This window comes from Trematomus bernacchii, unplaced genomic scaffold (genome assembly GCF_902827165.1).
Source record: "Trematomus bernacchii unplaced genomic scaffold, fTreBer1.1, whole genome shotgun sequence".
Taxonomy (NCBI): domain Eukaryota; kingdom Metazoa; phylum Chordata; class Actinopteri; order Perciformes; family Nototheniidae; genus Trematomus; species Trematomus bernacchii.
In genome coordinates, this window is record NW_022987710.1 from 1046688 (window position 1) to 1069676 (window position 22989).

Consider the following 22989-nt stretch of genomic DNA (forward strand, 5'->3'; position numbering starts at 1 on the left):
TATATATTATACACACCGGCACTGCTCTGCTTTCTGCACGGACCTCACAGCTGTTCTCTGTAAACATTGCGTCGCGATGAAAGCAGTTAGGCTAATAAAATAATATCCAGGGGATGCATGCAGAGCTGTCATTGGCTGAGATCAGTCCGGCCGTGCGTCACGACCATAGAGTGGCGAAGTCACGCCCTTCTACTTCCGCCCCATGGGACCTTATTTCGGAAAAATAATGTATTGAAGTCAATGGAGAGAGAAAACTTATCTTTCGATCCCGTTTGAATTGGGCCATGAATTACACATATGTTTGTCAATCTTAAAAAATCATTTCCATGTCAAAAAAGTCACAGTTTGTCGTAAAATTGTTGAAATATAAGACTATGAAAAATACGCAACTAGAAAGACTACAAATCCCAGAGTCGCGTAAGTGATGTCACAATTGTTTTCCTCCACTAAGAGATAGCTAAAATCAGCGCCATATAGATATAATCTATCTATATGGCGCTGGCTAAGATAAGATAACTTTAACAAGATGCCTGTGTGCTTAGTACCAGGTTGTTATCATACCAGCAATGGGTTTTGCTCGTTCTTTCGCTTCCCGTCTGATGAAAGGACCAGGAGTGTCTGGATCAAGCTAGCTAGTAGCTAGCACGTTAGTTAGCATTACAGCCGTGTCATTTTTATTAGCCTTAACATGAAGTAACATTAAGTAACCCAACATGTTAAACAGTAAGAGTAGTAGTCATATTTCGTGAACCCTTTGAATAGTACTGTCACCGGTGTGATCATTCTATAATACACAATTTAAGTCCGGGGGAGAAATGCTAACGCTAACGCTAGCATCGACGATCTTCTCTACTTCATGCTATCTGCACAAATGGTTGACATTAAACATTAAAACGACCAGGCAGTTCAGAGAGAATCAAAGGAAGGCAGGCAGGCAGCTTTGCATGACATTCTTCAGGACGTGTTTCATTGTGGTGATAGTGAGGGTAGTCAATAGTTTTGTTGACAAGACAGTAGTGACGGCCATCTTGGTGACGTGTGTTGTTCTGTGAGACCAGAGATGTAGTTCATTGAGCGTTTCACACAAACAAATGTGTTACTTCACAGTTTTACGACACATTTTTATTTTTTTGACTTGCAAAATTATCTTTTAAATTGACAAACATATGTAATTCGTGGCACAATTCAAACGGGATCGAAAGATAATCTTTCTCTCTCCATTGACTTCAATACATAATTTTTCCGAAATAAGGTCCAATGGAGGTCCACCGGAAGGAGAGGGACTTCGCCACTCTATACACAGGGTTGCCAACTTTGGGTACCTGGCTGGAGTGAGATTTTGATATCATGGGTTTAATTCGGTTTAATTACACATGCGCACGAAATGACTGCTATCGTGTCAGCAGCGGGACCTTAGCATATATATAGGATATATATACAATATATACAAATACACAATAATGGACACAGACTATAAAGGGCACACAGTTTCATTCACTAGTGAAAGTCAAACATCTTTGTTTCCACTGTTTTATTGTGTGCCTGTCGCGATAAGCAATTAATTGACTTATCGTACGATAAATAAAAATGAACTCGATAACTTTTCTGACCTCGATAAATTGCCATTTACATGAGGATGTGACTAGCAGTTTGAAAGGATGTACTTGAATTATTATTATATATTATCATTATGTCAGTGGTCTAAAATGGTCATACAACGGTGCCGACAATATTATCGTTTATCGGAATAATTTCCGGGAAAATGTATCCAACAAAATTAATTATCGTGAGAAGCCTATACATGAAACACACACACACAAACAAATCTACAGACTTACTCCAAACTGCCAAATATATTAATTAATACTCTCACTCTTATATACTCTTTGACTCTATTTTGGCCTAGTAGAACAATAAGCAGCAGACTTTTACTTTTTTATCATTTCTACTGGATCTTAGATCTGCGCATGCGCTCCAGAGTATTTTTGTTGGGTAATCTATGGTAGGGCTAACCCATACAGTGGTGGGGCTCAAGTCAGTATTTGCAATGTAATTACATACACGCTCCCCCCGACAGATTATTTCCCTGTCTCAATCCAAATTGAACTGTATGAAATAAAAAGGCACATTTGTCTTGTAGTAAATAAAAAGGGCGACCTGGAGCCAATCCTGCAATTTCCCCACAAGTGAATGAGTTGACATGCTGAAAACCCAACCCCTGCAGGGGGGTCTGGGGGGATTCTCCCCCAGGAGATTTTTTTAAATACTAACATAAAATACACATTCTGGTACTCTCTTGAGAAGAAAAATAAATAAATCTATTACTACACGACATATTTAAAAAAATGAATGCCATTTTTGTTTTTTGTTACTTTGTTCTGAAAGCTGAACCTGCTGCAGCAGTGCTGCTCCTCACAGAGAGAAGAGGGAAGAGGCTGTGTGAATTACTTTACATTGTGGATAAGGGTGGATAGCCCCCATTGTTCTCTGTGTCAAAATGAAAGACAGCCCACACACCTATCAATCATCAAACCGTGGGGTCTTATTTCATCTCTATACATCGATACAACATTACGTGTTGATAGAAATCAACACGTAATGTTGTATCGATGTATAGAGATGTACTACCGCAAAAGTATTCTCCGTCGGGACTTCCTGCAACAACACCACGCCGTTATCGTGATTCTGATTGGCCAGAAGACATTATCAAAGATGTTCTATTGAGAAGACGATCACTACGTGACAAAAGTTTTCAAAACCGTTTCTAGTCTTCGAATTCTTGTTTTTGGCGTGAGAATAGTTTGGGCAGCGTGAGAGCGTAAGATTGAGAGTGAAAGCGTGTGTCACACGCCAGATGTGTGAGAGTTGGCAACCCTGCTATACAGTCTATGGTCACAACTCTTTGAAACATCTCTGTTGCCGGAAATGCATCCACTCTAGCTTGGAACACTATGCAAAAATCATTGAAACTGAGCATTTTAATTCCCTTGCATCATTTTAAAGCACGGCTGGATGAAATGTTATTGGATACCTGTCACTGTAAATAGGTTGCTAATGTATACCCCTGTAATTATGTTGTGATGTCCTTTTTGTTTTCTGTTGTTTTTATGTGTAACTAATGTACCGCAGGTCTCCCTTGAAAAAGAGATCGTTGATCTCAATGGGATTTTTTAACCTGGTTAAATAAAGGCTACAAACAAACATGTCTGCCGAGCATCTTGCTTCAGAAGCGAGGCAAGAATACTTCCTGCCATTCGGAAAACAAAGAGTGGAACAGGCTAGCAAGTGTGCGTCATATGAGAGGCCCCGCCTTACATCTTCCGCCAAAGATTTGGGGAAATTGGTCCGTGCGCAAAGCATTGTGGGGATTTTAAGACCGCGGAGTCTACTCATGTGCAGCCTCGATATTTCTCCAAACGGAGTACGCCGGGCTCGGTAGATTTCCAAGTATGCTGGAGATTGGAACAGTACTTCGGCGGCACTCGATGACGTAGTATGCTTGAAATAGTGGCTCTGAAGCAGCTTTACTCGCGATTGAGAAACACCCATTGGCTTCCAAGACGATATTTCAAGGATGCTACGTCATCAAGTGGCGCAGCAGGACCGTTCCAATGTCCAGCATACTTGGAATTCCACCGAGGCCGCGTCCTTGGTTTGGGGGAAATTTCGAGGCTGCACATGGGTAGACTTCGCATCCTTAAAATCCCCACAATGCTTTGCGCACGGATCAATTTCCCCAAATCTGTTGCAGAAAATGTAAGGCGGGGCCTCTCATATCACACCTATATCTCATCACACCTGCACACTTGCTAGCCTGTTCCACTCTTCGTTTTCCGAATGCCAGGAAGGATTCTTGCCTAGCTTCTGAAGGCATGTGCTACCAAGCAAGCATACTCACGATTGAGAAACACCCAGTGTATCCTCGATTATAGCTCCTCCAGAGAGCCTCCTCGACACTCGATCCTCAATGTGCATTTAAAGAAATTAGATATCCTTCAACATTGCACGCTGAAATTCATTTCCGGGTCACTACCGGAGGACCGAAGAGTCGAGGAGGGGAAATCCCAGAAATGGGACACGGCCACTGACATCTAGTGAATTCAGCCAGAGCGCATCTATGACTTCATAAGTAATAAAGAAGACCGTACATGGAAAGAGTTCAACCTACACAGGTCTGCGACTCATGATTTGGGTCACTTTTGGTTATGAATTGATTGTTCTAAAATTACAGAAAATAATAAATGTCCAAGGTGATGTCTTTAAAAGATCCTATTTTGGCCATCCAAAACATTAACATGATAAAAGGCAGGCCGTAAACAGTCTTTTCTACACATTTTGCATGAATAAGGAATAATTCATTATAATAGTGACTCGTGGTTGCAGCCATCGTAAATTAAACATTAACACCAAAAATATTTTAATTCTTTTTTTTGGGAACAATTGTGTGATTTCAGAAGAGGCTTGTCACAAAAGAAATCCCCAAAACAACCAAACATTGTTAAAAGTCCATAGAAACAGTTTTTAATTGAAATATGTAGCAGCATTTTATTTAAAAAAGTCAAATAAACATTTTGGTGGTGGGGAGAAAAACCGCAGGTTAGGATAAAAATAAATGTTAAATACAATCAATACTTTAGCTTCTGAAGCCTGGCTGGTTCACTCGTCCATTTAGGTAGCCAAGCTACTGGTCCCTAAGCAAAACGACAACATGGCAAGAGTTCAACCAAAACACACTGCATCACACACACACGCAAACACTCTCCATCATGCAAAGCCCACTTTTATAGCAGCACAGAGGGACAAATATGACCCTAGGAAAAGTTTTTGGGCAAATGAGGCCACTGATTAAAAACAGCAATCATCCCCCCACACCCCAAACACACACACACACACACTTAATAAAGTAGAGAATTCATACAAAAATGTCCATTCAATTTGGCCTCTGCATAAAAAATTGGCAACCAACAAATGTGTAGGTGTGGTTGTAATTCACGTAAGCATTTGGGTGCAATGCTGTTGAAAATCTTCTCAAGCCGTCGCATCCGTAGCAGAGCAGATCCTTTGCTCTTTGACTGAAGGGTTAAATAATCCTGCAGGGATATAAACTGTCCACTGGGTGGCAGTGTTTTGTCAAAGTCACTGTGTGCGCCCAACATTTAAAAGCAACTGCATCCATGTAGTTGGCTTGAGTTAAAAAGGAAAAAATACAAATTCCATGAATGTTTTCCCACTGAGAATCCATCATTGCTGTTCAGAGTCAACACAACAGAGGTGCTTTTCTTCTCCATTCAGCCAGAAGTGAAACATTTATTTAGGATTTGCCGTCGTCTGGTCAGTTTCAGTGATGGCGTCGCTGCTTTGGACAGCGTCGTTGTGGGGATGGAGTTTGAATCCTGGTTTGATCTTCAGCACCGCAGCGTCCACCGGGACCAGCTCTTCCGTTTTCTCACTGCTCTGCGGGGGGGTCAGGACACCCGAGGGTACAGGACAGTTGCCGTGACGCTGCAACTCCACATCCTGGTAGGAGTAGGCCTTGTCCTGCAGACAGCAAATACAAGGATTACATTTACTGTGACTAGAGAACACTTCTTCAGGATGAAATATATTTGAAATTGGATATTTTTACAAAATCCAGCTCAATAAAATCAGTCATTTCGAGATAAAATATGGATTTACGAGTTGTAAGCAAAACCCCAAAGACTTTGCTTTCAGAATGTGAAACTATTATCGCCATATTCAGACGATAAATACACTTTGAAGCTTGCGCACACACTTTCTACAGCATGACTTTCACTGATGAGCGTTTAAAGAAATGTATCATTTATCATCATCAATGCTACTAGCTTTAAAATGATTGATGATAGTCAATACAATGGATGGATGTCTGAACAATAAGCTGCTGACTGTTGAACATTATGAGGGGGGCAGCCCCTAGTTTCTCCCTGCCTGTGAAACGTTCTAACATTGAAACACTTTCTCTTACCAGCCATGTGATGTAGGAGGCGTGGGTCTGGATGTTGTGCATGTCATCTGCAGAGATTCCTGTGAATGTTCTCATAGACGAACCACCGACCTCCTGCAGCGCAATGGCGAACGGCACCATCCACCTCACACACTCCTCCACCTCCACCCTCTTCAGAGCTGCAAGCACAGAAGGATGAAGTGAGGAAATGATAAAGTATGCTTTAGGATCACTTTTGCTCAAGAAGAGTAAAGCAAGAGGAGTTCAGGAGGAGCTTCTTTTTTTACCCGAGACGTTTTCCACCAGCTCCAGAGAGGAGAAATGAAACAGGGCTGAGGCAGCGAGGATGCCGTTGGAAAACTCGAGGCAATGCACATCGAGAATACACAGGTCCAATAACTAGAGGGAAAAATAGATACAAAATGAAACATCAGAGCCTGCCTCAAAATGATACTGAACCATCACATTTGTGAATAAAAAGGATTTGCTCTTTAAAGCTACACTGCAGAGCTGGGGACTCCGAGGGGCAGCAACCCGTAGAGGGACCATAACCGATTAGATGTACAGTATTTGAGAGTCAATGGATGTGATTTAGTAAGAGATCAACTTGTAGGATGATCCAAAGAACACATGAAGCGACTTCTGAATGAGTTTACCATCCAGGCAGGTCAGTGATGCCTTAAAACCAAATGATGACAGATTCATCTACAATGACTGATTTTCTTTAAATTAAGTTTGTATTTCAATCTTAAGCTCGGTCGCTTCTTTGAAAAAAAGGTTTCAAAACAGAAGTATTTTGATTACATGAATCTAATCATATTCCTAATCAAATAAACAAGGTGAACTGCATGTTCATTTCTGGTCACTGTTCGTGCCAGTTGAAGCTGTGAAGCGTAATTGTCAAACATTACAGGTGAGAACAGCGTGGTCCGCCATATATTTTTAAGTTTTTAAATACATTTCAAAGAAGGCAGAGTTACTTGAAAAAAAAAATACATCCATGTATAGTATATATTTTTGAAAAGCACTTAAGAATCTAAAGCCCATTGGAAGCCAATGCACCAGCACTTTTCTTGTTGTTCTGAGATTTTATTTGTATGCTTTCTTTCACTTATTTTAAGTCACTTTGAATAAAAGCAACAGCTAAATTCAATGTAATGCAATAATGCTTACAAGAAACACACACTAAGCCACTCCTGAGCGCTACCAGAATTGAAATATTTGTCAAACTAAAAGAAAGACGAAGCTTTAAGCGAGTGTGCACACTTCTGTCCTTTTTCTGTATTATTGAAATACCCACTTGCTATTAACTTGAAATGAAAAACACACAAACGGCATACCTGTGCGATTTGTGTGAAGGTTTTCTGGGGGTATTTGGGGATGAGCAGCTCGTCTGTGTCCTTCAGGTAAGCCACCTGCATGTACACATTGAGCCAGGAGATGGGAGTCTGTGGGCTGAGGCTCCAGTTCAGCTCCTGGGGGAGAACAGAACGAGAGGACAACCTGCCGTGTTAACATTCAACTGGATTGACCTAGGTTAAAATACTTTTGATTATTCATTATATTTTTGGTTTTAAAACTGTGTGCTTGCCAGTTTTCTAAAGTTTCGTTTTTATACATTTAGCCGTTTTTGTAAAGGCCAGGTATATCTCAAAAGGTATGTAGCTCCAAAAATATACATAACAAATTGGGATGTGTTGGACTAACCCTAATGTTACAATCTTTTACATTTGGGAATTCAGTTGAATCCTTTTACACTACCAATAGAAAATGACCTCTGGTTGGTTAAATGGCATTTGATTTTCTACAATATTCATTTAATCTTCTTAGTCTAACATACTAGCCTGTTCCATTTCTGTAATTTAACAGCACACTAGTTGAGGGAGCTTCGTGCTTTTCCTATTTTGGGTAGTCATTTATTATAGACACACAAAAAACGTTACTTATATTAATTTCTTTTAACCATATTATGTCAGTAGAGTTTTCTTAACCCTCCTGTTATATTCGTTTTTCTGTAACAGCAATAATATTCCTGGGTCTATTTGACCCAGTGCATGTTTAATTATCCAAAAATGGTCAGAAACCCCAATTTTTAGTTTGTACCTTTTATTACTATCAATTAAATCAATATTTAGTGCAATTGTGCCCCTTTCACACCAACGCCTTTTCAGCGCCGGCTCGGAGCTAGAGCCTGAAAAGTACCGGTTTTTCGGTTTTTCCTGTTCACACCGCAGCGGCGGTGCTCTAAGCTCCGGAATCCGGTTAGTTTCCAGCTCCAAAAAAGTTGTCGGTCTAGAAGCAAGACTCCGGAGCTAAGAGGCGGCGGCGCTTACGTCTCTCTTACGTCGAGGCGTGCAGGAAACTAAACCCATCTCCCCTGAACATGGGTCGACTGAAGAGTCTCGTCATGCCTGCCTACAAGCAGTAGCGCTGAGCAAAGTGACTAGAAGGCAACCACACTTATAAAAAAAAAAACCACACTTTATAAAGTCAGGCAACACTAACCAGGCTTCGTGTGATTCTGTTTATTTGTACCTTACTTTGACCATCCGTTCGCTGTTATTGATCATTGTGGAGAGCAGGCAGACGTTTTGTTTGTTATTATAGCAGCTATCGGATGGAATCAATACATGGGCTGCACAGGTTGTCATGTCCGACTATCACAAGTAGAATCATAATGAAAAATACGCCGGTAAAATGTGCCTGTAGAAAACGGCTGTTTAGCTTCGGTTGCTATGCTAACATCACCCATGTTATACCAGAGAAACTTTCATAACAGCGTTGTGATGCCAAACAGCGTCAATTCAGACTGACACCAAACAGCGTCAATTCAGACTGACACACATTCACTTAAGGGGAACTGGGGATATGTATCAGCTGCTTGTGTGACAGTCAGACAGTGAATACTTTAGAGCCGTGTGAGCTAACCCGGAGCTAACGGGACAATAAACTCCCGTGGAAGAGCAGCCGGCCAGCACTGCAGCGGTCGGTAAATGCCGCTGAAACACATTAATAAACAATGAACCACGGCACTCTGGAGAAAAGTATAAGGTTGGAGAAGTCGTTATTTAATTTAATCTGGCTTCGTATGATTAAAAGCAACACGATCATCGACCCGACGCAGTCCCCCGTTGTTGTGAGCGCCGTTGGGGAGCAAATCAGCGATGTAAACGGTGACGTCATGACGCAGCAGCGGCAGCTGGGCGGTGTGAACAAAGCGGGAGCAGAAAAGGGAAACCGGAGCTGAACCAGAAAAGCTCTAGCACGGAGCTAGAATGGGAAAAGCGCTGGTGTGAAAGCCGCATTATTCACCTCTCACAGATCATGGTTCCATTAGAATAAGTCACTTGTTTTTCACAAAACATATACATTCAAACACATTTCTCTATTTTTTTTTTTTACATTGGAAAAACCTTGATATAAAATACCTTAGTTTTGCACAACATAACATTTTTTTAATTACTTTTTACATTTTCTAACTTTTTTTCCCAATCAGTTGATGTTGATAAATAGAGACGAGACACTTCTTCTCTTCAGGGTCAAATTGACCCGTTCACTTAGAATCAAGCCAAATGAGTCATAAGGATTTGTATTTGTAACTGTGTGTGTGTGTGTGTGTGTGTGTGTGTGTGTGTGTGGGCGCATTTCCACTACACGGCCTCGCTCGGTATGGCTAGGCCTCATTAGGACTGGCTCACTTTATGGCGCATTTCCATTACAGTTTAGGAACTGGGGTAGTATCTATAGTAACGCAGTGTAGGCGGAGCCGTGACGTCATCTTCAATGAGAACCCCAGAAAAACAACACAGCCGTTAGCTGTTAGCACTCAGAGCTCACAGCTCCTCATATATGTTCAGAAACTAGACAAAAGTTAAACAAGTACAAACCACAGACTGCCTGTGTCATGGTGAATACAGTCGCTGCTTTATTTATGTCTGTATAGGCCGTTGTTGTGAGTGTGGACGGTCGGAGCATATACTGCATTAGCTTAGCCAATCTCCATTTAGAACACACGCATTTTAAAAGGTTTTTCGCCTGCCGTCTGTCTGCAGACTTGTCAAAGCATTAATTCATGGTTTTTACTAACCGGTATCAGTATGTTGTTACTTCGGCATCATTTTGAAACGTGTATTACAATTAAATCACGGTCAAATATGTCCATCTTGTTGTAGTTGTTGCCCCCTTGCCAGCGACGCTCTCTCTAGTTTAGCATACTCAGCCCGAGTCAGCCTCGTTGTCTCTGGCCCTAGACCCACGATTTTATGAGGCCAGAAAAACTGTGAATTAGGACCCGCCGGCCGGTACTAGGCCAAGTGGAAACGCAACCAAAGACGGGCCGCTGACGTCACAGCCCTCTTAAACCGTGCTCCGCGCTGTAGTGGAAACGCGCCATATGTGTGTCTGTCTGTCTCTGGCCGTTTCTCAATGTCGAGTATACCTGCTGCAGAGCCACTATTTCAAGCATATTACGTCATCGAGTGGCGCCGAATGCTGGGCATTTAACATGCATTTAAACAGTCCTTCAGGCGCCACTCAATGACGTAGTATACTTGAAATAGTGGCTCTGCAGCAGGTTTACTCGACATTGAGAAACGGCCTCTGTTTGTCAGTATATCCCATTTGCACTTCTGACCCCTCTGAGCCTCCACTTTCACTGCCGGGTCAAATTGACCCGAATACAATCTCTACAACATGCAGGGGGGGTTCCAAATACATGACATGAACCATTTCCATTTGACTTGTTTATAGCCCTAATTAAGGCAAGTAGAAGAAGTTTCATACAAAAAAAATACTTTAAAGTATTATTGTAGATTTTCAAAATTGAATACGGGTCAATACGCTGAACGTAACAGGAGGATGCGTTTGTATTATTTTCCGGTACAAGTATTCTTCAGTGCTTATTTTAGTTTTAGTTATTAAAAACAACCCTGGGATTGATGTATTTGTAAAATACAAGAATAGGGAAGAGAACACACACCGTTTGTGACTTGGGTAACCAAGGCATATTTTAACAAGACACGTCTTACTATGTTCGTGAGATAACCCAAAATATCATCAGTTGGTTAGTTTGGCTATATGATATTTGGACAAATACAGAGCAGATCCTACTGATGTCAGTGAGCTAAGTGTGTGTGTGTTTTTACCTTCATAATAATGATTTCCATACTGAGAATCTCATCTTCGGTGCAGGCTTCGTCTGTAACGTAGGCAAACTGGTGGACCTTGGGAGGATACATCTCCTGAGGGACGCAAAAACACAGGAGACGACCTTTATAACAACCACTCATACCAAACCAACGAGTGGAAGATGTTGCAGGAGAAAGGGGCAGTGAGAGTACAATGATATATCCAACACATGCCCACAACAAAAGGCCAAAAATAACCACAGGGTTCTTATCGAAGCAGAGGGTTTAATTTTCTCCCGGATTCTCCAACCCTTCTCACCTCTACTTTAGCAGCTATGAAGAGACAGGTGATGCCTATGAGCTGCAGCGTGGTTTTGAAGACGTTTCTCTGGGTGGCCATGAAGCGATCAAAGTAGTCCTGCGCGAGGTGGTAAGACTCCCTGTGCAGTTTGTACACCTCACTCACCTAAAAACACAAACAGAACATTAATGCAGGAATAGGGCCGCCCCATGACTTTTAACCACTAGAGATTTATGTGATGGCACTATGGACATGAAGTGGCATCAGGAAGATGAAATAGTACCCATCAGGAGAAGCTCATCTCATGACAACGTTTTGTTACTGTAAGATGGAACAGCCATGTTTACCTTTTTACTATTCTATTTTCCTTTATTTAAAAACAAACAAACACCCAAACAAAAGCAAGATTTAGAAGTGATTGAAAGGCATATAGATTTTGGAGGACATGCGCCATAAATGATAGTATAGACTGCTGTTAAGGACTATAATGACCGTTGCTAAGGAGGATGGAGAGAGAAAGGAAAGGGGTTAAAAGACTGAGCGCTGGACGTCAGATAAATCAACAGAAAAACCCTGACAGGAACACGGTATGTGCTCTGTAGTGTTTAAGGACTTGTTTGTGGAAAATAATCTGTAAACAGACTTGGACAGTCACAGAAAACATCAAATCAGAGCTGCCTTCATTTTAAATTAAGTTGTTGTCGGAGATCTAGCTTTTGGTGCACCGTGGAATGGAGTTTTATTTTCTTAGCGTAAGCAATACGATCATTTTCAAGTCAATAAAATAATTTTAATTAATATTGGGAGTCAAGTCGTTGGTCTGTTTAGTATGTGGCCGTGTAGCGGGATAATGTGCAGCGAGGCAGTTATTATTGGAAAAAGAACACGGAGCCCGGCACGAAGCAGAGGGATCTTGATTATCCCTTACTTACTTGATGGTTTGTACCACAGGGTGTTTACAGATAATAACCCAAAAAACACATTTGTATTTTCTCAATAATTAGATTAATTGTCCAGCTCAGAACCAGTAAGAGGCCTTAGTGTTGTCGGGCGTTTTACAGTCATGAAACTTATTGTATGATCAGGGTTCTTACACCTTTTCCAAAGTCAAATTCAAGCACTTTTCAAGCATTTTCAAGGTGCATTTTCAAGCTTTTCAAGCATCTTACAGCTGTTGTAAATTACATATTTATATACACATACTTATACTCAAATGATTATTTCCCTGCCTCACATTAAATCTGATGTTCTTTATGCTATAAACAACCAAATGTGTGTTTCATAATAGCATTCTACATGAGGATGACAAATTAAAATGTTTAGAAAAGAAAACTAAGTTTAATATTTCAAAATGAGTGACCCATCTGTACGTAGACTGGGCATCCCATATAACCTGGCTGAGCCAATATAAAACAATCAGCCAAATAACTTTTCAATACATTATTGATTACTATTTTTGAGGTACTTTTAGGTTGGCAGTAAACACAAGTCAGAGGTAAATGGTGTACTTTTCCTCCACTACATGTATTTAATACCTTTAGTTACTTTACAGATGTGGATGAATGATGTGAAATATAATCAAGTGTTAAATCAGACTTTAGTTCCACCTGGAGTAAATTCACAAGCTACTCTGTAGTATACAAAGTCATTCAAACTAGCTGCTCCTTTACCAGCTTTGATAACACTTTCATGATCAATCATTATAAAACATATCATATACAATTATTAGGGATGCTCCGATCGCCAATTTTGGGGCCGATCGCCGGAATCAGCTTGTTCCAGAGGTAGATAAAATAGCTAAGTGTGTTAGGTCTAACTCTTAATGTGTGTTCTGCTTCGCTCACCGGTCCGTCACAGCGGGTGGAGCTGCAGGATTTCTGCTTCACACACGTTGCATACCGCTATTTTATTGTCCTTTTCGGACACTTAAAATACTGCCAGACTAGTGAAGCCATTTTGGCGAGCTTGTTTTGCCGCGCACAGAGAAAAGTGTCATGTATTTTACATGCAACGATAGCCTAATCTAAAATGCTCTACTACGGCGGACCTTTCGTGTGGTGTGTGGCTCGTCAGCGCAGACTCTCGCATCGTTATTGTTGCACACTTTGCAGGAGGCTACTCTTGGGCTTCGCTTGACCCTCGTCTTAGCCATGGCTTGTATTTGTCTTCTGCTAGCCAACGCTCGTTGACACGGCAACCTCCTGGCATACTGTCATCTATCACTCTCATCAGAATGCCCAGGTCACACACGTAACAAAAACACTTGCCGGTCACGCGCATTGCGCGGGAAGGCCGGAGCGGAGCTGTTTTATGTAAAAGCGAAGCATTTAAGCGCGCTCCGACTTCTTTATTTTCTTTTAATCTAAAAAGCGAAGTAAAGCATTTACAATTTCAAGCACTTTATCCCAAATTCAAGCACTATTCCCAAAATTCAAGCACTTTTCAAACCTTGAAAACACCTCGTACAATTTCAAGCATTTTCAAGGATTTCCAGCACCCGTACGCACCCTGTATGATGTTCTTTAAGGTTCTAGCTTTTTTATTATCCTGCTGTCTAACCAATTCAATCAAAAAAGGCAAGTCAGTCGTTATACACACAGCCTTTCCTTTTTCCTTTTACCACCTATAATGCGTAAATGATCAAAATGGAAGCCAGGTGGAGACAAATTCTAGACTAGTTACAAGGACATAGTACACACCTCCATGAGCCAGTCCAGGAGAACAGCTCTCATCTTGGGCTGTAGGTGAGGATGTTTCTCCATCACATGGACATCCTTGGCGTACGTCTTGTCCTTCTCCAACATGTTGTTCCACACCACATCCTTACTGGCCCAGCTGATAACAAAACAGAGATGGATAAAAAGAAAATGGTAAAACATCAAATATTTAACTCATGACTGTCCCCCTTGTTGTGCAACATTTGCTAAGCAGCATTATGATGTTCTATGGGCAGACATCTTAACCACAAGACCAGCAACAACAACTATTAGCCACAACCTCAGAAAATGGACCACAGAGAAAGACATGTGCTATATTATATCAAACAGGTTGCTGTAAGATAATTATTCTAAAAACAGTACTCACCACAGGGCAGGAAGCGGCGCACACCGTACAGGCGTTACATAGACGTTGTGGAAGTTGTAGTGGGGGAAACCTGCGTTAATCAGGGCAACGGGCGGGTCCTCTTCCTGATCAGGTGTGGGGATGCACCTCTGTGGACTTGTGTAACCAGCATCAGGACTCCAGCCCGGCTTTACAGGAAAGAGGGAGAGCAGAGAGGTGAGAAATGGAAAATGAGAGGGGGAGGACACAGTATTGACTCGGGCAACTGAATAAGCCGGATGGTTTACATTACAGACAAAATATGAACTATAGATACCCTTAATATGGGTATAATTGATGAAGTATGATCGTAAGGCAGAATAACCCCAAAAAATTACTTTGGGAATGAGCAACCTACTTATATACCAGCTGTGCATTTGATAAAATACAGTGGCAATATTTAGTAACCAAAAATGTATATAAAGTGAACTTAGTTAGGGGTGGGTTATGCCTACCTCACATTCACGCTGCTTCTTCTTCGTCATCTCTGCTACCTCCTCATCAGGATCTTGTAAATACTGAGGATCAAAGATGGACATATTTTAAAGTTAAATTTGTCTTCAATTCAAAGCACAGATACATCAGATCAATCTCCAGCTGGTGAAAGGTAGAAACTGCCAATTGTCCCAGCCAGGGATGTTTTGTTTTGCAAGCACTAATGAAAATCATTATTAAATCCAGCAATATCAGTTGTACAAGAAATACTCCAATGAAGCACAGACACTACTTGCTAGCAATGATGAACATTTGTGACAACCCAGACACACCTGAAACATGGGGTTTAGGCCCATTATAGGCTGCTCTGTGAGCCTTTCAGACTACTTACAATGGCAACATCTGCCTTCCTCTTTCTCGGTCGTACTGTATTTTCTTTGAACGCCCCGGGAGCTACAGACTTCGCTTCTGTGTCTTCCCTATAACAACAAAAGACAAACACGTACTTGCAGTTAGTCTCCGGAGCCGACATAAACAGTTTAACATGCTTGGCCTAATATGTTAATGCGGGCTAAAACAAATAGCAACAAGCTAACTAGCCGGATGGCTAAAGCTCCATCAACTTTTCTCTCTGTCGTCACACACTTTGATTGACGCGCTTAAAATATACATGAATGAAATGCGTATGAAACTCACCGTTGTCTTCGCATTATACTCAGAGGGGTATGTGTCAGTTTCAGAGTAAACCTGTGAATGAGAAGTGTTTAAAACGTTTGTTATTTGGGGTTTAAAACAACACATTCATACACTCCCAACCCCCACTCTCGACTCCCTCCTTCTGACAAAGCCCAACTCAGCCTGGCGCGGGGAAATGGAAACAGTACTCAATGTAAAAAGTCGCTTAAAAGTACCACACAATGCTATTTCTTCACGAAACTACTCGGTGGCAAACACAAGACGTATTATAAGCCCCCCGAGGTTTTTATTTCGCGCATTTTTGATGGGAAGCTGGTTATTTCCCCCACTAAATATGGACAGCTGGCTTGCCACATAATGGCCGAACGACAGGCACAGCTGAGACGCCTATTATCCCAATTTAACATTTAACATTAACAGTAATAACACTAGGCATTTAAGTACGAGAATCCATAAAAACCTTGAATCCAGTATCTAACTTGCTGCGGTTTAGTTAGCATTCAATTCAGCTTAGCAATAAAAGTTGCACCTAGCTTCACAAACACGATGCAATGGTACAGTTTCGTATTATCCACTCACCTCAAGATGCTGCCCTTGAAGTTCACTCTTATCCAAAATTAAATATGTATAATGTATAACTTCACAGCCTGTTGTTCGGATGCAGTGGTGCTCTCTGTGTCCGAGTGTGCGTGTACCCAGGCCGTGCTAGTTCCTCTGAGCTGGCGCCTTGTAGTGAACAGATGACTTGAAGCATCAACGTCAGAGAGGAGTGGATTTCACTTGGCGCTAAACTCACAGCTTCACCGCCTCTCTGTAATCAAACTCTCTCCCAATTCACCACCGTTTCGCATCCTTATCGTGTACAGAGTTCGTGTTTTGTATATAATCGATATATATTATGACAAAGAGGAGGGAAAATGAGTTTATAAATTTGCCGGCAAAACTGGAGGCGTGTCTGCCGCGGTGACAGCTGCAGGGGCGGGGCTTCCAAAGAGGAAGTGCCCGGGCACCGCGTGGCTAGTCTGTCAGATGTAAACAAAGCCGTAGTGCTTAGATTTAAGCCTAAAATACAATGAAATACGACCATAATGTTGTGAGGTAACTAGGTACGTTTGTTCCGTGAACTCCAAATATGGCTGTCTTGCGCTGTCACGCTTGGCGCATCAGTTATTTAGGTAAAAAAAAGAACTATGTTAGCCGGCGGATGCTTCTACCGCCCATTTCCAGCTATCTCCTATTATATCCACGTAAAGCTTTTTGTTTTAACACACTCTCTGCACTGCTAAATACTTTTTTACTTCAGGTGATGAGGTTATGTAAGATAAATAATTGTTTTAGGCACTACTGGTTTGATATGGATTTTAAAGATAGTTTATTATCACTGATTTTGCTCAAAAACAAAACTGACCCTTGGCCAGTCACGTGATCCACATGCTTAGAAAGACAAAAAGCAAGATTATTTGTCTCTGCTCAACTGGTTGCTCCACAAAAACGGCAACATGAAGTTTTTGAACCTTTTTGGGCGACTGAAATCTGTGGTTATTGGAATGATTCATGTTAAAGCTTTACCAGGTAAGACTGACCTGACCCTTAAGATTTACATTTTAGCAGTTGTAAATGAACTATTCAGTTTATTGACTCTAGTAAAGGTTGTAAAGGTAATTTGTCTGTATTTCAAATCCCACACATAAATCAGATCAATCTCCAGCTGGTTAAAAGTAGAAACTACACATTTTCCCAGGGGTGTTTTGTTTTGTAAGCACTAATACAAATCATTATTAAATCCAGCTGCATATACAAGTTTTTGCCAGCAATGATGAACTTATGTGACAACCTAGACACTCCTGAAACATGGGGTTTAGGCCTATTACATTATTCAGACTACTTACAATGGCAACATCTGCCTTCCTCTTTCTGGGTCGTACTGTATTTTCTTTGGGCGCCTCAGGATCTAGTAAAGGTTGCAATACCACAAAAATACTCCATTCAAAACTGTCATATCATTTTGTCTGTGAAATCCTATATGTCAAATTAACATGGTCAGGTAAAAGCATATTATTCGGAGCTGACTGTTGAAGTACTATAGCAAATTAGAGTAAAAATCAATTTAAGAAAAGTACACATATTTCAAATGTATACTTATAGGTGCAGTATTCAGGTAAAGATATTTGGTTACCTTTGGGAGCTTTTATTTGTCATATCTCTTACTTATTGTTTCCATATTTGATGTCTATCACAGGCACCCCCCTGGGCTGTATGAAAATGTCCCGAATCACAGAAGAAGCCTGCAGGGAGGCAGAAATCTACCGTGATGCAGGGATTGTAAGTTATTGTACATTGTGTGAATTCCTAACACATTAAGTCTTCTTAAGCGAGCCAGTACAGTTACTTGTGAACCCCTCTTCAGGATGCTGTGATCATCGAGAACATGCATGACATCCCTTACTCGTTCTCTGTGGGCCCTGAGGTGACGGCCTGTCTGACCGCAGTGTGCTCGGCTGTGAGGAACATCTGTCCACAGCTGCCGCTCGGAGTGCAAATACTGTCCTCTGCAAACCAGCAGGCCCTGGCAGTCGCCCTGGCTTCAGGTTCAGTCTTTACATCGTTGAATGATCGTTGTGCTGTGTATATAATGCCATAACCATCTGCAGTAAAAGTGTTTAGAACATAGGTATATCAATCATGTATCAGATCAACTGTAAACTGATTTTCTGACTAACATCAGCTCATTACGGTCTGGTCGGGTTTCATGATTTAAGGTGTGTTTATCAGTCAAATAAGATGCTGTGTGTTTGTCCTTTAGTGTTTTATGTAAGAACATTTAAAACAATAAAAGTAGGAATACCACAGTACTCGTGGTAAAGTATTAAAAGTATCAGCATGAAAATATAATTAAAGTACAAAAAACATTACTGATTAATCAAGACGGACAATTTTATTCTTATCATTTTATAATATATACTGCCTTATAGCTTGTGAATTTCCCCAAGGGATCCATATAGTCTATATAACACATGATCAATTATATGTTGATTATATTTAGTATAGTTTATCTGAATATGTATTTTCAAAGTGACTAAAACTATCATACAAATGATTAGGGGAAAGTAGAAGTAGTATGAAATGGAAATACTCAAGTAATATGCAGCAGACCAAACTGTACTTAAGTACAGTACTTGAGTAAATGTACTTGATTTCTGAACCTCTGGTTAAAAGGAACCTGTATCTGACACAGAGGCTGCTTGTTATGTTCACAGGTCTGGACTTCATCAGGGCCGAGGGTTTCGTCTTTTCCCACGTGGCTGATGAAGGACTCCTGAACGCCTGCGCCGGGGACTTACTGAGGTACCGCAAACAGATCGGAGCTGAGCATGTGCAGATCTTTACCGACATCAAGAAGAAGCACAGGTGAGATCCCCATCTCTACATTTTTATTAGTAACTAGAACCATAAGTGCCGCTTAGATGCAAAAAAGAGCTGCAACAACTTTAGTGGTTTACTTAAACATTTCTCTGAGTGTGCTGAAATAATAGGCAAGGGCAAGACCAACTACTAACCAGCCCCCCTGTTAGAAAAGAGGATTCATAGTGACTGGATGGATAAATATTAGATCTGGAGACTTGAGGTGTTTCAGTTTGTTAGTAGCCTTGAAAAATGTGCGTTCCATTGGTTGTCATTAGGTCTGGCAGGGTTTAGGTTTTTCTTACGTATATTTTCTAAATATTTATCAAAAATAAACTAATTAAAAAAGGGAAAGCCATTAAGACTTGTACAGGATAACATGTCACTAATTTTTTATCTATTTATTAAAAAAAAAGATCTATAGAAATATCAAAAATATACCAGGAGAGGTCAAGAAGCTGCAGGTTTATACAATTGAATTCCCCTCATCAACAAAAAACAAGCAATAGCAAGAAAGGGTGAAAATATATTAAAATAGTCAAATGATATACTTCTTGTAATGTATATGAATTATTTTGGTAATACAATATGTATAATTTGCTTATTTAGAATTCTATATAAGTATATATAGGATTCTTTGTTAAAGAGTGGAGAATGAGGCAGATGTAAGTTATCGATTACTCCTACACTTTGCTGCAAATAGTGTAGCTTAAGTTACAGTTGATAGATACAGACGATAGATACAGGCCCAGACCAGAATAACCCCCGTGCCTCAGTAACCTTTGTCTAATAGCCCATCATCAATGATGCTCCTAAGGAGCCACTTTGAATTTTGAAATGTCTGGAAGTATGAAGCAATATCACTGTTTGGTAAATTGACACCCTGTTCTATGTTGTTCTATAAAGAACGTTTTACAGTGTAATGGAATTCATGTAACTATGGTCTTCCCAGTCAAAGTTTTATCTCCAGCCAGTTTTACTCGGCCATGTCCTGCTTGTGTATGTACACTGTGTGTTTGTTTCCCCAGCTCCCATGCCCTGACCTCAGACGTGAGCATTGAAGAGACGGCACATGCAGCAGAGTTCTTCCTCTCAGACGGACTCATCATCACAGGAGCAGCTACAGGACAGCAGGCTGACCCGCGGGAGCTCAGAGGTACCGCACCCTCCAGACTGCCAGGAGCACATCAACGCTTTATCAGGCACTGCCTAGCACCTAATCATCCTATCAGTTAACAACACAGGGCTGAAACACAATCTGTTAGCAACATCCATTGGATTGATTTGACATTAATCTTGTCAATGCATAATTGAGTCTACTTGATGTTAAATGCAGTAACTCCCCAGATTTGAGAAATACTATCCTTGGGCTGCACAGTTAATCAAAATTGTGTCGTAATGCGTGTGTTCAAATACCATTTTGAATAAAGTTTTGTGGAGCAGCAGAGATATCCCGGCCTAAAAATCACATTCCCCAGACTTAAGAAATAACAAAATTGTTTGGTACAGAAAAACTATACAAAAATGATCAATCCTTCAAATATAGTGAATCATATCTCAACCGCAGTGTCAGTCAAAATAATCGCACTTAGTTACTTTCTCAGATATTCTCCACCATATATTATAACCATTTTGTGCTGTCGACCGTAATGTTGTCATTTTTAATCATTGCCTCATCCGTCCAGCAGAGGTCACCCTCACCTTTAGTAAAGCCCTTTATATATAAACAGTCTATGGTCAAAGTCTATGAAAATATGTTCTTAGTATCAAACTCATTTTGTAAGTGTCCTGGAGTGATACCCAACTCACGCTGACCTTTTACTAATATAGCTTCAGAACAAGGATTACTGGCAGGTAGGTGACTCACTGCCAATCTGATATGCTGTTTGGTGGATACAGTTACATGCGGAGGAAGCGTGCAAACGACTGTATAATAAGAAAATGCCACATATGCAGATTTAAACATATTTTTATAAATACAAAACAACTGGGGATGAGTCATTTAGATATTTATAGTTAACATGTTCACCATATATATTTAGAATTTGAATACTGCTTCCATCAGTGGCTTAATCAGTGACCACGGGGAGCTGAAGGCCCTGCCGTTTGTATCTGCAGAGAGTCACAGGGTTGTAAATCTGGACCATGTCCTTATATTAGCGATACCAGGCCTGCTATTTTAGTCTCTAACACGACTCTAAACACTCTAAGCCTAACACACACACAGCATTGGTTCCATGCACACACTCACCCCATCTTTTCCCCTCACACACACATGCACGCTCTATCTCGGGACCACAAGCACGCAGACAAGGGTCAGACAGAATGATACTGGAGCTCACATGCAAGTGTCCAAAGTTCCCTGGGTGTGCCACAGCCTCCTCTCGCCATGGCAACTGACATTCATTAACATTATCATATATGGATAGGATCCAGATCTGAAAAAATAGCATGCTGCATCGACATAATAAATAATCTCAGATTACCACATTTGACAGTAACTGTTTGTGTGGATTTTAATAGAATACATTTGAGATGCATCCATGTGCATGTGATGGTGAGGAAAGGAAATCAAGTTGTTGTATGCTTTGAAGAAATAGTTTGGATGTTTTGAAGTGGGGTTATTTTAGGTACTTGTTTGTAGTCGGTGTATTATCTGCAGTAAATTGCGTCAGCACACCCGTAGTTTGCAGAGCAAAGCAATGTACTGCTTTTATCCATCAAAAGAAAAAAGAGGCCCACCCTTAAAAAATAAATGGGTAAAGAGTATGTTATATTCAAATTATTTTCACCTCTGTAACTTGCATGGAGACAGCCCTTTCTGACGGGAAACTAAAGCTGTTATTTGTCTCTAATGTGCTCTTGCAAAAGCCACTAAACTCCATTAAAAAAAAATGTGATTGTACTTAACAGAACCTGAGGGTTGCTGGTCTAAGGCTACTTTGACCAGTTTGTTTGTCTGTGTTATTGTAGGCTAGCGACTCACAGGTAAACACAGGTAAAGTAACCATTTTTTCAAAAAGATTCATAAAATCTGGTGGATTTGAAGATAGCATAAAAAACATCTTCAGGATACACTTAATATGGATACCTACCTTACATAAGCTCAATTCAAAACAACTATCCCTTTAAAAGATCCATAAGTCATCATTTATTGTTTTCTTTATTTTTTCAAGTGTATCATTAAATATGTGCATTTCTTAGAGTTGGAGTAGTTACCCCTGTTCAGATGTTTCTTTGCTTTTTGCAGAGGTTTCCAAGTCTGTGAGGATCCCAGTGCTGATTGGTTCTGGGGTAACCTATGACAACATTGAAAGCTACATTGGTGCAAATGGGATGATCATCGGTTCTCATTTCAAGGAGGGGGGCCACTGGGCCAACGCCGTCGACCCGGAGCGAGTGAAGAGGTTCATGGGAAAGATACGTGAGCTTCGACAATAAGAGAGAAGGTGTTTGTCTTGTGTCCGCTGCCACATTAAAGACCTTCAGACACCAGCTTAAGAAAACAAGACTTTCATTTTTTTGTACATTTTATAAATACACTCATAGAAAAACATAATATTCGACTGTATTTACACTCGTCTAAAATGAACAATGTGTGATATGAAAATAGTGGGTAATCAAAACACAAACAATGGTTTTGTAATTCCCGGGGGTTTTCACCCGACATAATTACTGTACAGCTCACCGTGGCATGGTACGAGCTTTAAAACACTTGTTACAAGAACATCTAAAACTAAGGCACATGAAATAATACACACTGAATAAAACCAAGAAAAAACATTCAAACTGCCATAATAATCCAACGGCATCGTAGATATTGCATTAAAAATCACTCTACAGGTTTGAAGTGTTCATATGTGAATCCTTGCTCAGTTACAAAACCTTTATCACACACACACACACACACACACACACACACACACACACACACACACACACACACACTTCCTAAAAGCCCTACC

The 22989-nt window shown here is 40.7% G+C and overlaps 2 protein-coding genes across 4 annotated transcripts; one reads left to right on the forward strand and one right to left on the reverse strand.

The window, feature by feature from the left end:
- Positions 1–4389: 4389 nt before the first annotated feature.
- Positions 4390–16527, reverse strand: ccne1 (cyclin E1). The gene is made up of 12 exons (XM_034140983.1): positions 16202–16527; positions 15623–15673; positions 15318–15405; positions 14947–15009; positions 14474–14640; positions 14089–14224; positions 11408–11554; positions 11107–11202; positions 7303–7437; positions 6250–6361; positions 5984–6141; positions 4390–5538 (listed from the first exon to the last, which is right to left on the reverse strand). The coding sequence occupies exons 2-12, from the start codon at positions 15634–15636 to the stop codon at positions 5308–5310; spliced, it is 1347 nt and encodes a 448-aa protein (XP_033996874.1). The 5' UTR covers positions 15637–15673; positions 16202–16527; the 3' UTR covers positions 4390–5307.
- zgc:162297 (uncharacterized protein LOC555865 homolog) lies at positions 14601–22924 on the forward strand. 3 transcript variants are annotated; one of them, XM_034140985.1, is made up of 6 exons: positions 14601–14668; positions 17862–17944; positions 18030–18210; positions 18880–19030; positions 20053–20180; positions 22275–22924. In XM_034140985.1, exons 2-6 carry the CDS (start codon positions 17879–17881, stop codon positions 22463–22465), a joined length of 717 nt encoding a protein of 238 aa, XP_033996876.1. In that variant the 5' UTR covers positions 14601–14668; positions 17862–17878; the 3' UTR covers positions 22466–22924. The 3 variants fall into 3 exon arrangements, with proteins under 3 accessions (XP_033996876.1, XP_033996877.1, XP_033996875.1); XM_034140986.1 differs by lacking the exon at positions 14601–14668 and adding an exon at positions 16659–16728; XM_034140984.1 differs by lacking the exon at positions 14601–14668 and adding an exon at positions 17116–17194.
- The last annotated feature ends 65 nt before the right edge of the window (positions 22925–22989 follow it).

Bases quoted from the DNA above. Each gene is read 5' to 3' on its own strand.
- zgc:162297 (XM_034140984.1), top strand. From the start codon at position 17,122: ATGAAGTTTTTGAACCTTTTTGGGCGACTGAAATCTGTGGTTATTGGA. The intron at 17,945-18,029 runs GTAAGTTATTGT...ACCCCTCTTCAG, and splicing joins TCTACCGTGATGCAGGGATT to GATGCTGTGATCATCGAGAA. The intron at 18,211-18,879 runs GTTCAGTCTTTA...TTATGTTCACAG, and splicing joins GGCAGTCGCCCTGGCTTCAG to GTCTGGACTTCATCAGGGCC.
- ccne1 (XM_034140983.1), bottom strand. The intron at 6,362-7,302 runs GTATGCCGTTTG...TTTTCCCTCTAG, and splicing joins CCTTCACACAAATCGCACAG to TTATTGGACCTGTGTATTCT. The intron at 6,142-6,249 runs GTAAAAAAAGAA...CTGTGCTTGCAG, and splicing joins GCTGGTGGAAAACGTCTCGG to CTCTGAAGAGGGTGGAGGTG.